General features: G+C 37.1%; 1 protein-coding gene across 1 annotated transcript; it reads right to left on the bottom strand.

Annotated features, from left to right (window-relative positions):
• Positions 1-9280: 9280 nt before the first annotated feature.
• On the bottom strand, positions 9281-10039 carry LOC307128768 (ciliogenesis and planar polarity effector 2-like; the record flags this gene model as incomplete). The annotated part of the gene is made up of 1 exon (XM_079820711.1): positions 9281-10039. One exon carries the CDS (start codon positions 10037-10039, stop codon positions 9281-9283), a length of 759 nt encoding a protein of 252 aa, XP_079676837.1.
• Positions 10040-19661: the final 9622 nt, after the last annotated feature.

The raw sequence follows: 19661 nt of genomic DNA, 5'->3' as shown, positions 1-19661 counted from the left end.
AAGTCGAGAACAAGTTGGATAAAGGTGTTATTTTGATTTTTTTTTGCGCACAAAAACTATTGTCGTCGCATTGTATGATTATTGTAGAGTCACTGTGGTGAGATAGACTTTGTAACGACGTTTTAAGTGCCTTTCATGGATCTTGGAAGTGTCAATGTACTGAATGCCAATGGAGGCCTGTGTGAAGCCTTTCTCAGCCATCAGCTTTCAACTAAAATATCTTCATTTGTGTTCCGAATATGAACGGAGGTCTTACGGGTGTCCAACGACATGAGGGTGAGTAATTAATGACAGAATTTTCATTTTTGGGTGAACTAACCCTTTAATAGAGTGTAAAAGAAGAGTAAACTTGTTTGTTTGTTTGTGTGTGTCATACATTTACATTTATGCATTTAGTAGATGATTTTATCCAAAGCAACTTACAATAGATGGACATAAGCAATTTGTCACAGAGCCAAGAATAAAAATACATTTTCATGATTTATTTTTTGACTTTTTACCTTAACTCTTTTTCTTTCGTCAAATCAAAATACAAATAATGTGGTTCAGATAATATAATCTTTTGAGTTTCTGTTGAATAAACCAATCTCCATTGTATTAACTCAACATTTTCAGTTAACCAGCTTACTAACTTTTTTAAGTTAAACAAACAATTCATATGGATTACTTTTACGATCTCTTTATTAACTTTTTGCATTGTAGTTGTTCATGTAGACTGACTGTCAGTGGAGGGACAGAAATCTCTCAGAGATCATTACAAATATCTTCATTTGACTTCTGAAGATGAACGAAAGTCTTACGGGTTTGGAACAGCATGAGGGTGAGTGAGTGAATGATGACAACATTTTCATTTTTAGGTGAACTAACCCATTAATACTTACAATGTTTTTGATATGGATCCTTTTGACACTACAGCAATAACATCTGGCCAGTCCTTTCTCATAGCCAGAATTCATCCTTTTCACATTCTAATAAGGTCTTCCTTCAGATAAACATCACAACACATCTTTATTACCTTCACAAAATATGACAGCAAAAATCTTTAGTATTTTTCTTTCATAAAACACAACAGAGCGACATTCTTGGACATATGAGCACACACACACAAAAAGTTTAATACATGCAGTTTTGATCAGCGATGTCTAAGGACGGCTGGATCTTAGGGATCAGTGCTGCAATGACAAATGAACACAGAAAATGTCAGCGACGTACGTACATTAAAGCTTCATCCATTGCAGTCACCAAAAAATGTGTACACAGTATTTAGCTTTTGAGTCGATCACTGTACAAAATATACACGGATAAGCACACATTTACCCATACACAGATATACACACATACTGCTCACTAAGCATACACACATACAAATGATGCACAAATAAAAAAGGTTTTCAGATGAAGACAGGTTTAGATCAAGGACAGAGCCGCTCCTTCTGTTACTCATGAGTTTATTCTGTTACTTTACTCACACAACACTGATAAATGTTATATAAATCACTGAATCATTTGTTGTGAATCAATCGGTTCAATTGACTCGGAGAGTCTAAAGCTCCGGTTCTCTCTCCAGAGACTGAACTCATGTTTGAACTGATTCATGATAAAGAGAGAAATGAGCCGCTGCTTCTGTTACTCATGAGTTTATTCTGTTACTTTACTCACACAACGCTGATAAATGTTAGATAAATCACTGAATCATTTGTTGTGAATCAATCGGTTCAATTGACTCGGAGATTTTTGCTTTAAACGCTTAAAACACAAACCTTTCTTCAGCAGAATCACAACACATGCAGGAGCGCGGCGCGGACTTATGACGTCACACCACCACAACAAAATAAAAGTCCCGTTCACTGCTGGGTCTACATCACAGAAGTGCACAAATACAAATACTGGTAATAAAAGAGATGACAGAAATTCAGAGTTGAATGCATTGGTGTAATACATATTTAAAATACATGTTGTTCAATGATGTGCTGAAAATATTAGGAAACTAAAGACTGAGAGACTTTGTCTAAAAGTTAAAACTGTTTTGTTTAGGGGAATAAATTATTTGTATAATATATAAGTACATATAAAGTTCATTTGAGTTTAAAAATACCTGAAAATAACCTAATTATGATTGATGATTTTAAGATGTAGACTATAAGATTCTACATCTAAATATATAGATCTACATCTAGATATTCTCAATGATAAATATATTATTATATAATAAATATAATATAAAATCTCAATTTTTGAGTGACAGGAAAGAGAAGACATTGTTGAATAAAGTCATTATTTTTGTTTATTTGTTTGTGCATGAGAAGTATTCTCATCGCTTCATAACATGAAGGTTGAACCACTCGAGTCACATGGACTATTTTAATGACATTTTTACTACCATTCTGGGAAATTAAACTGTTCATTAAAGTTGTCTATGGAGAGGTCAGTGAGCTCATAATTTAAAATATCATAATTTATGTTCTGAAGATGAACGAAGGTCTGATGGGTTTAGAACAACACGAGAGAGAGGAATTCATGACAGAATTTACATTTTGGGGTGAACTAACCCTTTGACGTCTGCATTGCTCAAATGAGTAAAGAAGGTATGGTCTTTATGATCAGTGTAAAGAAAACCTGATCTTCAATAAGTCTCGGTAGGTTTGTTATTAACTTTAATATCAGTGAACAACATGTTACCTACTGTAGTTAAATTAATTTGTTTATAGAGCAATGTCTTTGTACTATATTTTATATTTATAAATAGCATCAGCCCCAGTATATTGTGTGTCATACATTAACTTTTCAAAACAGAAGAGTCGAGACTAGAGACTGTGGAATATTTATGTTAATGATAAGTTGTAAAAGACTGCCGGTTTCTGTTTGCCCTAACACAACATTATATTTGGATATAACCAGTTGTGAAACATCAGGCTGGTCCTAAGGGATATGGCCAGTTTTCAGTTGTTATCAAGTTCTTAAAAATAAAAATAAATGTGAAAAAACATTGTAAAAAGGTCTTTTTCTGAAGAACACAAGGTATTCAATGTAACCATTTAACCTTAGATCACTCCTTCACAAACATGTTCTCTGCGCAACTGTTTACTACATTTAGTAAATAAAATCAGCTCATAATTTGGACTTAAGAGTAATATTTTAATTACCATTTTGCATTATATACTGTTACATTCTCTATGGCCATTAGGTTACTTCACATGAAAAAGAATGAATGAACATCCAGACAGTAAGTGGCGATGTGCAATATACTAACTCAAAGAACACCAGCTCATACAGAACAATTAACCTAAGGGCTCAGCTGCCATTAACATGACGAAGGACAAGAAATTCAAGACACAGATTAGGTATTTATTCTAAACAACACAACAGATGAGTAATACACCATCTGTACACAACAACTCAGCAAACTTGTACTTACAACATGCAGTAGACAGCACGATAAACCTGGTCTATCCACAGGCCAAATGGTAAATGCTGGTAAGGATCAGGTCAGAGTCCTGCACGGGTGCGGGTACCCGACGGGTGACCCGCGAATATTGCTGAAACGGGTGAAAAACATCTGACTGTGTCGGATACGGGTGCGGGTCGGACAAGGGAGAAACACGGGTCTAAACACGGGTTTTAAACAGTCACGTGCAAACGAATATAGGCCTATATATAACAATATATGTATGTATATTGTAGATGGGTTCCTAAAAATATGCATTTACAAAAATATGCCTTGCCTGTATTTCAAGTTGATAAAATAATTTCAAATCCATATCAGTTTATTTGTGGCCGCGCGCGCGCCCTCCCAGAAGAATCACAACCGCGCGTGCGATCTGCCTGCACTGCAGTCGTCGAGATGGATCATGAGAAGTTGAAGAAAAGATAGCCGCAAATGTGGAAGTTCATCGCTGAGGAAGCACGCAGATAACTGCGGTAACAAAACCAAGCACAAGCTGTTCTATCGAACAGTATTTTTGTTATGTTTCCTGAGTTTGGTCTCTTAATAACACTGTCTTAGTAAATTAAGCCACGTTAAGCGTTTTCTTATAATGGTTTTCTATGGGAGGAAAACGCTTAACGTGTAATTAAACGCGTTGCGTTCATTTTCTGGGCTCATCTGATTTTTTTGTACATAGTATACGTTATTAGTATTATGTTTACTGAGTTTGGTCTCTTAATAGGGCTTGGGTGCCGCGTTGCATTCAGGGACGTGGCGGCCATGTTGATGGCCTCGTGAATGTAAACATACAGAGGAGTCCTCACTCCATCGAATGAGCAGAAGCAGAGTTGGGAGAATGGATGTGAAATTTACTGGGATGCGTTAAATCGGGAAGCCAGGGACCGGTATATGGACAAAATCGGAACTATTAACTGTTTGGATCCATATGAAATGTGCAGTTCACAAATGTATGGGTTCAGGAGCTGCAGATCACGAAGCCTATGTAACCTTTTACCTTGAAGCATTCCAACTGCACTGCAGCGTTCTGTGTTCTCAGGTTGCACTACTTGCAAATAAACACTGAAAAACATCTGAGTGTGTGACACTTCTTGCTTTAGCACATTATACTGTTATTGCTTCTTGTTTATAAGACACATGCATTTAAATTAAGTATATTTATTGTGACGATTGTGGGTATGAATACAACAGACACTTATGGCTGTATTTAATGCACATTTATTTCAGCACAACACTAGGGCTCATGTTTGTCAGAGCACAACATACAGATCGAGGAATGTCATGTCTTCATCCTTGCATGGCAACACCATGTGAATCTGTACTTTATCTGACAAAATAGTGTACTTGTTGCGGACGGATCCAATCACCCTTTCCACGTGAATTCCATCTCTTGCATCCAGCTGACAGCGTCCTTTTGTGAAAGCCGACGACCCTTTGTTACTTGGTCTCCGTGGTTACGCCTCCAAGCAGGAAAGCGGTGGAAAGTTAATCCATTTTCGGCCTTTTTCCCATGGCGATAATGTGTTGCGCTGTTACACCCTACAATGCAGCAACAGTTTACCATGGTTGAAATAATAATGCCAAATGAATCAAATTAAGACACGACTGAGAGAGAGTACGTCTATAAACAGTGCGCAGGAATCCGAGTAGCTGTAAAGGAGGCTATCAACATGAAGGCCACGCCAAGTAATGACGTCACGACGCCCAACAGAGCATCTATAACAGTGTCTTACCTACATTAAGCCACATTAAGCATTTTTCAAGCGTTTAGAATGTCCCGGCTGAAGTTGTCCTTGTGTTAATGGTCGTGTAATAACTTCTGTATGCTGGCAATAAACATTTTTGTAAGTGTGTCTATAATGTGATATGCTAAACAGATTTTATTGTGGGTGCGGGTCAGGTCTCGGTTCTATTTTAAGGAGGTCGGGTCGGGTGCAGATTTTATTTAGTGGGGTCGGATGCGGTTTTAAGCACTGCGGTTGTGGGTTTACAAAATCGGACCCGTGCAGGACTCTGGATCAGGTTATAATGAAACGATAATTACAGACAGGTGATCTTAATTACAGTTTAGAAGAGCGCTGTGTGTGTACGTGCGCTTTCATATGCTTCAACTTGTTTTGACAATATATTTCAAGACTAAATGTCCTCACTTATATTGTTACAAATTGAAAACTTATTAACACGTTGATCAGTAAGCTTATTATCGGAAAAACGATTATTTATTTAAATGTATTGCTCATGTTTGTGATAAATTTAGGGGAAGATCTTGGGTAAGAAATATCCTTAGCTGATATAAAATAAATGGAAATCTATTCAGGTTCTCACTAAAGTCTGAATTCTCACATACGCCTATGCAAGTGTCAGCGTACAGTGCGTGCGCGAGACGTGAATTTAGTCATCAGAAAAGTATCTTTTGTTGAATGTGTAAATATGTGCTGTGTGCTGGCGATAGATTTCTCAACAAAAAAAAAAACTTTACAAAACACTATAGGCTATATATATGTGTGTGTGTGTGCGTGAGAGAGAGAGAGAGAGAGAGAGAGAGAGAGAGAGAGAGAGAGAGAGAGAGAGAGAGAGAGAGAAAAAAAAAGAGTTTAAACGGCATCTGTTCATCTGTTTCACCGTTTATTTCACTCGATCTGCTTCCAGTGAATGGCATGACAGTTGTGAATCCACCATATTCTTTGTAAATACTATTGTTGTATCACAGAATGTGGTTTTAAGACTTTATAGACAAAAATGTAGTTATTAGACCTAAATATGTGAGCCATATCATAAACATAGTGCCTTTTTTATTTTATACAGTTTGTAGAAGTTTTCTGACATTACGCTCCAAGCCATCATTTGCCCTTCAGCACTCACAGAGAACAGTTACATCAACAAGTTCAGGACATTTGACATAGGCTCTTAATGATTAAACAATATTTACATTTGATATACTATATAATTGAACGCATTTGTTGGTGTATATTGTATAATTTATCATTGTAACCTTATTAAAGTACATTTTCGATATATACTGTATTTATTTTGGACTGATAGTTGTGGTAAGTTAAATAATGATTTGAGAGTCAGTGGTAATATCATTCCCCCAATTTCACAGACAATACTTAAGCCATATTATTAGGCTAATTCTGCTCACTAATATTGTCCTTTTTAAAACTTTTTGTTGTGTGTGTAAGCCTATTTAATTGAGTTAACACAAGCATTTTTAAAATGAGGTAAGCCAGTGAGTTGTACTCTGCTACCACCTGCTGGTTAAAATAGTAATTGCTAGTAGTAAATACTTACTAATATAGTTCTCTTATTCACATTTAGACTTTATAAAATAACTATTCTGACATTTACAATCATTTTTTGTCAAAATTAATCACGTCATTTCCTTTCAAATATTACTTTGGACAACATATGCAACATATATACCTCAAAATTTTCTTAAGAAGGAATTTGCTGAAAATATTTGTAGCCATCATATATTTAAAAAACTGAATCTACAAGAAAATGTGTGTGTTTAAAAACATAATAAACAATGTTTTATTAAAATGTAACCAAATAGCTTTAAAAATATACTACATATTACAACGTAAACATGGTTTATTAGGACATTTCCTGTGTCCCATTAACCAAATAGCTTTAAGGGGTTTGTGTGTGTGTGTGTGTGTGTGTGTGTGTGTGTGTGTGTGTGTGTGTGTGTGTGTGTGTGTGTGTGTGTGTGTGTGTGTGTGTGTGTGTGTGTGTGTGTGTGTGTGTGTGTGTGTGTGTATGTGTGTGTGGCCACCAACTGGCAGCAGGAAGTGTGTCACTTTCAAAAATGCTTTAAATCACTGTCTAGTTTTCACCCGGATTACTTCAAACTTCATCAGTATAATGACAAAACATGGCAGATACAGACATATGAATGGATTCCTGATATTTTAAAATGTGTCAAAGTTTAATAATCTTTTTGGCTCTCTGTGTGCCCTCCCCTCTATCAACAAAAGATGGCAGTGTTGTGTTATTTTTGAAACTCTCTCTGTGTGTGTGTGTGTGTGTGTGTGTGTGTGTGTGTGTGTGTGTGTGTGTGTGTGTGTGTGTGTGTGTGTGTGTGCTTATGCGATTTATGAGGACACAAATTTGTATTTTAATTTGGGTATTAACAGCCATCTCTCCCAAAATGGGCAGTAAGTCCCGCCCAAAGTGCTGCACCAGAGATAGGAGCCAATACGACAAAAAGGCCAATTCATCACAGATTTCGTATTTTAAAATAATTATATTTGGGTATTAGTTTTGCTTTGTCATTTGAACGTGTATTTGACTGTTTCATTATATATGTAACTATATTTCAGATATTCAAATATTTTTTAAAAATTTTATTTTTAAATTGTAATTTTTTCACCCTTTTTTTGCATAGTGAAATAAAACCTATATACTAAGATGTAGTTTGTGAGCTTGTCAACTACACTGTAAAAACTAATTAGTTCAGTTTACTTAATTAAATTGTGCAAACTTGTTGCCTTAATTCAATTAAGTAAGCATTACTTAATTGCATTAAGTTGTTCTTACTTAAACCGTTTAAGTTTTGTCAACTTAATTCTATCTGGGATCTGAGGAAGTGTACTCCCAGAGTGCATTGTGGCATGAATAAATTAATTGCTTCGTTTTACTATGTTTGCCTTTATTTTACTATTTGTCTTTTGTCAGTATAACCCCAATAATGACAGCAAGTAAAATAGTAAAGTCGTATTAATAATAAAAAAAAAAAAGAAAAAAAAAAAAATCCTTGTTACCATTGTTGTGTTTTGCATGCTGAATGTTGAAGTGTGTGTGTGACACACTCGAGCATGGTCAAATGATATTGTGACAAACATAGAGGGATTATATCAAATCAATTAAAAGGTTATGCCATAAATATTAGCAAAAAAAATGTTAAAAGGTCATTATTTGACATGAAAAATAGTTATGTTCTATATCATTAATGGACAAATATTACATTTTTATTACATTATATATATATATATATATATATATATATATATATATATATATATATATATATATATATATATATATATATATATATATATATATATATATATATATATATATATATTACTTCCCTTGTTTTGAAATCACTTTCTTGTTGCATTGCTGCATTAATAGGAAGTTAATTACTATAATATGAATGAAGTTCCAAGTGTCCAACCAAAGGGAACACTAGTCACAATTATGGTGAGAAGAAGTGGAGGAAATGAGTGATAAGTCTAGAAAAAATTGCCCCGCCTCAAAAACACTTTGCCCGTCCGCCCGTCCACCCGCTTGTTTTTTTGCTTTGCCAAAATGGTACTCAAACCAGTCAAGTAATGTTTACTTGAGTTTTCTAAGTAACGAAGGCATAGCATGCAAATAGTTCAGATTACTTACTTGTTTTAAGTAAGGTCAACAAATTATTGGACATTAAGTAAAGTTTACTAAAAAAGTCTTAGTAAGAACAACTGTTGGATTTTACAGTGTAAATACTTTGACCAAGTTTGGTGTTTTCCTCTTCCCAATGTAACATGATCCTCATATGACTAAATATTTCTTGTGTTTAATGTGTGAAAATATGAATATGAGATATATTCACCTGTTGAGCTGTTCTCCATAGTTGCTACAGTAGGAGACAGTGCTCTAGTGTTCATGGTAAAAGCAGATGTCCAGTGTTTGGCTGCTGATCGTGTGAAAGTCTTCGCTGCTGCTGCTGCTGACTTTTATTTTCTTTTTTCTCTGTTATGTATAGTATTTCCATAGCAGCATAGTCCATCCATAAAGTTTGCCTTATACTGACCAACAAATGTGAAATTGATCTACAATACACACAAGCTATACAATGATCTCTGAGCCCGTTTCTCTGAGAGCAGCCTGTGGGGAGATGGAGACAGAGGAAGCAGCCATACAGTCCTGGTGCCACAGATGTTCTGCAAGGGCATTTAGGAGAGGCGCTACTTCACCGAGCCCCGCACTCACATCACCTCCCACTCGGAAGACCGGAAGACCACACACCTCTTGAAAATGTGTTATGTCACTCTCTGTCACGTCTGTGTGCATAAATAAGTCAAATTTGGTGCCAACCACCAATTTAACCACTGGATCTGAAGATTCGGTGATCCGTGATTTCTGATTTGAAAGATCATCAAAGGAGCCACGATCAGTGAAGGAGAACAGGAAAAGGATGGCATCCACCTGTTCCTTATATGACGGTAACATGTGGTCAAATCTTCGCATGGCACTTTCCCCACAGTCCCAAAGCTCAAAGCGGAAAAACAGCACACGGCCACTGTCCTTTAGTCTCGCAGGCCAGAAGACCGCTGTTGTCTCTATGCCTGTGGTCTCATAATGCATTTTGGGGAGATCGAGGCCAGCGAGACGGGCAGCAAGAGCACTCTTCCCGACTCCAGTCTTACCTGAGATAAGAACCTTGTAGCGAACGATGTCCACATTCATATGAGGAGGCATCATCGGCGCCTCCAAGAGCCCAAACTTTCGCCGTGTCTTCTTGTGCAGTATTTTGCTGAAGAACTCTCTGCTGTCTGCACAGCGGTGCCAATCCGCCACCAATATGGATCCAAGTGGGATAGCCATTTTAATTGAGCTAAATTAGGTAAATGAAGAGACTTGCACTTTATATTATGATATCAAGTAACTTATTCTGGGCGAACGCTGCTGCTGCTGATTGTGTGAAAGTCTTCGCTGCTGCTGCTGACTTTTATACTGGCGCAGCTCGGAATGTTCGCCGGAATGTAGCTCGGAATGCAGCACTGTGACATCATGAGCCCTGTGATGTCACGCCGCGCAGTGGAGCCTCGATCGCTGCTTTCACAGATGATCAACTTTACAGCTTCATACAACATATCATTTTGTTCATTTCACGGCTGTTGTGTGTCAATTTAAAGTATCGTGTGTGTGATATGCTTTATTATATTTCGCTGTTATAATGTGCATTAGTTTATTATGGCCATTGAAAGGAGATTATCGTGTCTTTAGACATGCAGCGCTGTATACATTAGCTTATTTATGATTAGTTGCTTATGTTGATGTCCTTTATGTATATTTAATTTGTATTTCTGTGTTTGTTTGTCAAATCGCTTGTTTTGAGGTATTCTGAAGTTGTAAATAACTCAATACTCATGCGTATGGAACAGAGTAACACATCTCGACCCTTACAAAAATTAACCATGATTTTACTACAAATAAAACAAAACAAAAAACACATGGTTATATAGTAACCACAAACTTTTTGCTACACTTCCATGTTTTTTAACCAGTTTAACCATGGTATTTGTATTAAAACTGTGGTTATTCAAATGGTAATCAATACGCCAAAAAAAAACATGGTTACTATAGTAAACCCTTCGTTTATTTTCATACTGTTAAACTTAATATGACATGCCCATTTTGTTTCTTATTATTAATATTTTTAAATAGTTTGCTGGATATTCAACACGTGTTTAATGACTTTGGTAAAGTTGGTTTTATATTCACACATTGGGACTTTCGTACTCAATATCTCTCCATTGGCGCATGTGGAAAGATTTATATCAGTAAAGTATTCTTACCTGTCAGTCTACTACAAGCCATTTCTTCCTTGAAATATTTGTTTTTCAGATGTGCATAAAATCATTGTTTCCTATGGACTTGGTCTGCATTCCTGGGAACGCTTACAAAAACGTCATATCCATTTATGCCAAGGAATTACCCAAAGTGAGCGATGCGTTTGCTGCAAATGTGTGATTTTCCCATCAATTGCACCTCCTGCACAAGTTGAAAAAATATTTGTGACTTCCACAACAGAGTAGCAATAGTAGTTATCCCCAACATGTTTGATGATGGAAAAAATGGCAGAAATAAGTGTTCTGTAATATATATATATATATATATATATATATATATATATATATATATATATATATATATATATATATATATATATATATATATAATATAAAGAGTTCTTATACTGAATCATATGCTAGTCAAATTAAAATCATATAGCATTTATTTACATTTTGTGTCACTTGTTTATGTATTTCATACAGTTTTCATATTTTTTAATAGGGAAATGGTGTGCTTGCTCCTCAAGCTTATATAATACACATATAAACTACATATAATTATCATACATGATTTCAGTCAATATTAAAATATCTCTGCATATACTAACCATATATGATTTCAGTCAATAACTTACACAAATTTGTGATGGAAACACTTTTATTTCAACACAAAGTGAAACACTCAAATTATATACTCCACATTAGTAATTTACAATTCCAAATTGATAACAAAACACACAAAAGAACAACAAAACACATTGAACACACTGTCATGGCCATCAATCATCAAAGAGACTTAAAGCGATAGTTCACCCAAAAATTACAATTAGCCCATGATTCACTCTCCCTCAAGTCATCCTATGTGTATACGACGAATGAAATCAGAGCTATATTAAAAATGTCCTGACTCTTCCAAGCTTTTTAATGGGAATGATTCAAGATTTTGATGGCCATAAAAGTGCATCTATCCGTCATAAAAGTAATCCATCTGCAGGGGGTTAATAAAGAAGCGAAGCCATGCATTTTTAGTATAAAAAAACAAAACAAAACATATTTATGACTTTACAGACTAAAATAACTAGATTCCGGCAGACGATTGTATGCATCAACTTATGCCAAAAGAGTGACCTTTGACCCGACACATGATGTATTGACGAACGAGGATATGCAGAGGATAGAGAAAAACAATACACTGGTCACAAATTAGAAGTCCACAATAAAAACTGCTCCCGAGGTGGTACTTTTTCAAAGTTCGGGAACTTTCGGGGGTGGGACTTGGGCGCTGAACATGCTGATTGGTTGAACTCACGCAGCATTTTATTTCAACCGGCATTTTTAAAAGTCTTTTGCGAGGATCGTTCAGCTTTCAGTAAATATCAGTCTTGCTCTTTCTGTCCGATGGCGCGCGTTCGTCTCAGCCATTGCACGGTCAATGTCCCTAATAGCTGATGATAACATACTTTGTCTTATTTTAAATCTAGCTTTACGAGCTTTCAGAATACGCTTTAGTATCAATCAGGGCTTAAAAACGGAAAAAAATAGCAATCGGTTCACTCCGAGCAGAATCGATATTATAGCGTTTCCGTTTTTGCGTTCCTCAATAAACATTACTGTTCCGAAAACGGTTTGATTTGAAAAAATACCGGTTAATAACTTTATTTTAATTTAGCCTATACTTTAAACAAATATGTATAAATAGACTTATTTTCACTCAATAATAATATAACGCATGGTAATTAAACTTGAATATTTAATTCATAACATTTTTAAAACCAGAAATACATGCATTAGAATTACAAAGCATAAACAGCAGACCTGTTTTAATGGAGCGTTAGACAATCGAAAGTGGCCTCTTATGCCTAATTATTTTCAGAAGAGTGATAACATTCTTTGTACATAACTTTTTTTCAACACGACTTGTTTTAAAAATTGCATGAATAAAGAATAAATAAACTGGATAACCATTGCTCTTTTAATGCACCGTCAACTGCTAATTTCAAAGCAAACACTGCGCAACACGTCCTTGCATCACATAATCAAATTCAGTCAGCTAATAAAGCTTGATCATTTAATGCAATATAACATACCATTTAATACGAAGCATCAACCGTCTATATAGAAAACATTGACCTGTCCTGTATTGGCAATCTGAAAGACTATAGGAAAAATGTTTGATAGATGCTAGTAGACTTGGACAGGCTTAAACAAAATCCATAAACTAGCCTAAATCGGTCTGTTTGAGCTTAAAGTCTGTACTGCTTATTTAAACGTACGAAAATAATGTCCTCCAATACCTGCGATTTCATTGTAGACCTCAGCGGGGAAAGAAATGTACTTGAGGCATGAAAATGCGCGCTCTGCACTGACGGTAGATTCATAGATGATGGTGCGCGGGCATTTCACTCACGCTTGATAAGTCAACGTCACATGCTGGACTACTCTATTCATGATTGGTCACTGCCAAATTAAAATATTAAAGAGAATGATAAAATAACGTTATTAATCGGTTAATGGTCATTTCAAATTAACGTTTCTGTTCAGAACGATTCAAATTGATTTTGATTTTGTTTCCGTTTTTGTTCCTCTTAAAATTTCGTTCGTTTTTCGTTTTTCGTTTTCGTTCCTTGAACCGGTTCAGAGCCCTGGTATCAATGCTTGTCTCTTTTCCGGCGTTTTGTTAATGACCTCTGTAGTAAACCAATATATAACCAGCAAAAGCAGCACTGCTTGCATCTCCTCCACTTGTTATTGTTGCAGACAGTATCGCACAAAAATGATTACTGTCCGTCGCTGACTGGGAGGAGCAGTCGCGCCGCGCGCAGTCCTACATCACCGGACTAATTTGCCTATTCTTCTCGGTACTTTAGACCGCGGTGGAAACGCAGACAGCAGCAGGTCTGGGGGAAAAAAGTTCCTGGTACAAATTGTTCCGGGTAATTTTGGTGGAAACGGGGCTATATTAATGCTTTATTCTGCATGACCTTATTCTACATCCCTTCCTTAATCCTACCCAATACCTAAGCTTAACAACCTTACTAACTAATGAGCAGTAATTAGGGGTTTATTGAGGCAAAGTCATAGTTTATAGTGAGAATTGGACCCTAAAGTGTGAACATATTTCCTATTGTACTGAACCCGTATTGAACCGTGAACCTGTAAGTGTTCCACCACCAATAACTACACAACACTGCTGTAAACCGAAATAGAATTTTGTTTTGCATAATTTATTCATTATGCCTATAACTGTAAACCTGTTTTAAAATAATCTATATTATATAATAAATAAATTACATTCCAATATAGTTGTGCAAAATTATATTTGTATAAAACAAATATATTTAAAAAAAATCTAATATAATTTATTTGACACAAACATTACTAAATTTGAAAACTTGCACTTACTCCACTAAAATGCCTTTTGATATTCATGCATATTAATTTTGGGATGTTACTTCTAATAAAGACACACCATGAAAGTGCACTTAATCAATTCTTGTAATAACGTTTTAATAATTTTACAACATTGATAAAATTCAAAAAGACTTTATTTCATATGAAGACAAAGCACAAAACTTAAAAAAAAAATGTTTTACATTAAAGATTTATATTATATATCATTTGAAATTTGTATATTCAAAATCAAGACAAAAAAAACGTTGACAATTTTTCAATCCAACCATACTAAACACAATACTGTACAAAATTGCTTATTTCTTCGTGTACAATAAACACATTTTGAAAAATATCTGTGAATAAAGTGTGTTGTACACACAATATGCTGTCAGGACTTGGGTTTGATCATTGCTCTTCCTGCTTTTTCTCTCATTTATGTTTCCCTGTATTATTCCACCGCACCACAGCTGTGCTCTTTTCTTAATCAGCACTACTGCACCGCTCTCTCACCTGTCTCTCCATTTAAGTTTCCCGCACTTGATTTCTGCGGCAGCTGCGCTGCATTATAATCAGGGCTCTTGCACACCTCTCTCACCTGTTTCTCCTCTCATTTAATTTCTCACACTATTTAGCTTCCTTCCTTCTCTGCCCGACTGTTTTTCTGTCATGATCTAGCCTTTCAATGTGAATCTATTTTTGCCGTGCCAAATTTTGATCCTGTTTGGTTTTTCCTAGTCTGATCCAGCCCTGCAGCTCAGTTTTCCCATCTCCTTTTGGATTTTGCCTTTTGTTATTGACTCTGTGCCTGGATTATTCTCTGCCCTGCACCTTGGACTGTGTCATTTTGCTGGTCTTGAACCTGCCTGCCTCTTGACCTCTCTTCCGGCTTGCCCTCTTACATTATTGCCTCACTGGACTGTCTACCTGTTGATGACTTTGGCCTGTCCTTGGATTACGTCATCAGCTATTTCCCCTGGCTTGGCAGCTCGGCTGTCCAATGAAATAGTGTTTCTGTTGCAGTGGCAAAATACAGGGAAACATAAATGAGAGAAAAAGCAGGAAGAGCAATGATCAAACCCGAGTCCTGACAAATGCAGTGTAATTTGGTGACATTTACAATAACAAAATCAAACATTCTAGGCTATTTTTCATGCTAAACAATGTCTAGCAGAATAGTCACCATTGACAATAACCAACTTAAAGGGGTGATGAATTGAGAAATCAAGTTTCCCTTGAGCTTTTGATATATAAAAGGTCATGGATATATAAGAATATCCTGTAAATTCCAGAGCTGAAAACGTCCTTGTTAGTCAAAGAAAAGCTTTTATTGACACCAGACCCAGAAAATGACCAATCTCAGAATGTGCCCGGCTATGACGTCTGAGTGTGGTGAAGCACCGCCTCAACAGAAGAAGAACAACGTCTGATTCTGTAGCCCCGCCCACCGACTCGTGCCACTAACATGACTGCTAAGAGCAGCATAGAGCTAGACAGCATCGAATTTATAAGCAATAAACATGGCACATAAGCTTTTTGTATTCTGATTTTTAAGCATTCGAATTCCAATATTATGAATGCATGGATTAACTTTATTTTTAATGAATATCCAGCTCACGTGGGGAAGACACTGCGTTTGTTCCTTCATTTCTGATCACGTATTCGTTTGTAAACGAGACTGGATTTGCAGACAGGATGAGATTACATGAACGAATGAAGCTACACACTAATGTGAGTAAAACATTTTTTTTATATGTGATAGTATTGCATAGCTACAGATAGTACTGATTATGTGTACATCTCTGACTGAAGCACCCTGTCACAGACTGGAGAATACTTTATTTGTGGTGTTCTTGGTTCATTACTGTCTTGATGTGCGTTGTTTACTCTCTTGACTCGATGTTTGGCGCAATTCCGGTTACCGTTTGCCACACGCTGTCACTGACAGAGGGAGCAGAAGCTCATTATGCAAATCTTATCCAATCCTAGCTGTGGGCGTTTACTTCCATGTGTTCAGTGCGGCACACCCATCAAAACTGAGCGTGTCTTGAGAGAGAGCCTCAAAACCAGGTCAGAAAATAGCCTATTACTTATTCACTATGATGTTTTTAAATGTAAAAACCACGCAAACGTCATAAGTTGACCTCACATGACAGTATTAAACATTTAAAAAGCCAGTTCATGACCCCTTTAAAGACTTATTAGTGTGTGTATAAAATCAGCTGTCAACTAAAACATAAATGTCCCTGCAAAACATGCATTTTTTTTTTTTTAGATGCATCTGTATACCAGTGATATTACTACATAAACTATAAACTTAGGTTTAATCCATGGTACACAGACAAAAAAACATTACACATCCTCTGCACTGAAATTTCCTGGACTACATTGTTCAGAGACATTAGCATTAGCATTAACAATTAGTCCTCGACACATTTCAACTCTTAACTTGTCGTGGCTCAAAATCTTTGAAGCCAAGGTATCTCCCTCATCCTTCACACATCTTTGCAAATGAAGCTCGTGATCCAGAACAAACTTTTGATTACCCGTACCAACATCAATGGTGATGTGTCCCCGAACCCCGAATTTTACTGGTTTTGCAGAATGCTTTGCAGTGCAAGCATCTGGTCATCTGAGTTTCATGATTCACAAAAGGCAAAGTGTGAAATTGTGGACAAAGATATTCCACGCGAACATCTGTACACTTTCTCTTTGATCTACTTGTACACAAGCACCAAGATCTCCAATCATAGACAATCGGCTCTGCACAGTTGTGTTGAGGCAAGGTTTCTCACGGACACATTTTCAAATTCATACCATTTTCCGATTTGTACAGGTATTTCGCCCCAAACAGACAAATACATGCTTGTTGTAGAATCAGCTACTGTGTGTGTAATTTGGACGTCATTTTGACGACTTCTGGTCACAGTGTCCTTCTGCTGAACAAGCTCCAAGATCTTGACTGTAGGTACAATAAAAATACAACATCTCTATACATTGTTAAAATTCATACACAACAAATAATAAACACAACTTCAGCCAATATATAGTAGTGAACGAGCCGCCGCTCTGTTCACTGTGCGCAGTGAATAGACCTCTCAGTGTGCGAGTAGTTTTGAGGACACCGCTCATTCCCGCGGGTATATAGGGCATTGCTAGGCGAGTACATGTTCTAGACTAAACTGGTAGGTATTTTTGGGCCGGTAGCCACCTCAGGGTAAAGCGGTTAGCATCTCCTCTCTGTGTAAAACTTCAGAGAGTGTAGGTTCAGACTGGCACATGAACTTCAGTTAGATCTACGTCCAGCTCTGCAGGGCTTCTGACTTTTTCTGCCCGAGTGCCTCCTCTCATGTGAGGCCGTCGCTCCCCCAAGCCTCGTGTAAAGATCTATGCTTGCAGGCTGGCCCTCAACTGCTATCAGATAGTAGGCCCCACCAGGCCTCCCTGAAGGTGGGCTCCCAGTTGCCAGTTACCTTGACAGTTAGCATGGATTGCTAGCAGGTAGTAGGCCTCACCAGGCCTCTCTGAAGGTGGGTTCCCAGTTGCCAGTCACCTTGACGGTTAGCATGGATTGCTAGCAGGTAGTAGGCCTCACCAGGCCTCCCTGGATGCGATTTCCTGGACCCCAGCCACCTTAACAGCAAGCATAAATTGCTATCAGATAGTAGGCCCCACCAGGTCTCCCTGAAGGCTTGCTATCAGATAGTAGGCCCCACCAGGTCTCCCTGAAGGCGAGCTCCTGTACCATTTTCAAACAAACTATTCCAAACGGCAACATGTTTTAAACTGTTCATTTAAGACCTGTACCCATCCATTTCCCTCTCAACTGTTTACATTCATTTTACACATAACCAGCTTTATTTATATGTAGACCTTGTGAGTTTTGACATTAACTCAGGCATAAATGATAATTTAGTCTGTAACATCTGACTTCAAAACACTTTTGTTGTTACATAATTAAGGGACCAGAGACTTCTACGTTTCAATGAGTCATATGCATTTCAAATCACAATTCATCCCGAAAACATTCCACATACATATCTGTCCTGCTGTATATGAACCACCAAAAAGTGCAGTCTTTTATAGTAGCATTTTGGCTACCAAGAGCTCAGTCCTTGTAGAAGTAGCATTGAGATGGAACAGTACTCAAGATCTATGCTATTGAAACCCCATCATCTTATGGCCGAGGCCCCCAGCGGCTGTTGGTAAATTGAAGTATCTCATGAAATGAACACTGGATGGTAAGGACGTTGTCGGCAGAACGAAGACAATCAAATACTCCTTTGGACAGGTTTATAGTTGAGCTGTTTCCTCATGCTTACTCAAGGAACCCTCTGCACCAAACAAACAGATAAACTTAGTGCAACCATTAACACATTTCCCCATAACATATTTACATAAACCTTACCAAAACATCATATATACAAACAAAACAACGACAGTAGTACTCACATTTGAGTTCCAGAACTAGAAGTTCCTCAAAACCGGGTACAAACACAAGACAGCATTGTGGGTAAAGCTTCTCCATGTGGTTAACACATCCTTCCTCTCTCATCTTTTTCTTCTTCTTTTTCGTATTTTACGGCGGTTGGCATCCAGCTTTATGGTGCATTACCGCCCCCCTCTGCTCCGGAGTGTGAATCAGATAATAGGTTTACAGACTAAATCCCCCCCCCCCCCCCCCCCCACACACACACACACACACACACACACAACACCTCCCTATTAAACATTACCCTTCACACTTTAACCCTCCTACCACTTTGCTTCATATCCGATTAACCACCCCAGTATCTCTCAAAAATTTCATAAGAATACTAGCCTGCACCCTATGACCCTTGCTTAATAACTCTTTTAATGTTAAGTTCTTCACCCCTATTTCACTCAACTTAGTCCTCATCACCTCTCTCTGATCATTATACCTACTGCATCTCAGAACTACATGCTCTACTGACTCCTCCTCCCGGCATCCCTCACACATTCCATCCTGATGCTTCCCTATCAACTTAAGTGTTTTATTTAACAAACAATGCCCCAATCTTAACCTAGATATCACCTCCTCCTCCCTCCTATTTCCACTTCCTACCCATGTATTTTTAACATCCCTTTGAATTCTATACAAATGTCTTCCCCTCCCCATTCCATCTTTCTTGCCACTTTTGAATTATTTTCCCCCATATCACACTTTTGACCTCCGACTTACTAAAGCTTACTTGCATTTCTATATTCCCTTTTGTTAATGCCCTTTTTGCTAGTGTATC

Source organism: Gobio gobio (genome assembly GCF_949357685.1).
Source record: "Gobio gobio genome assembly, chromosome: 1".
Lineage (NCBI taxonomy): Eukaryota > Metazoa > Chordata > Actinopteri > Cypriniformes > Gobionidae > Gobio > Gobio gobio.
The sequence above is the reverse complement of the archived record's forward strand: the minus strand, read 5'-3'. Positions and strand labels throughout refer to the sequence as shown.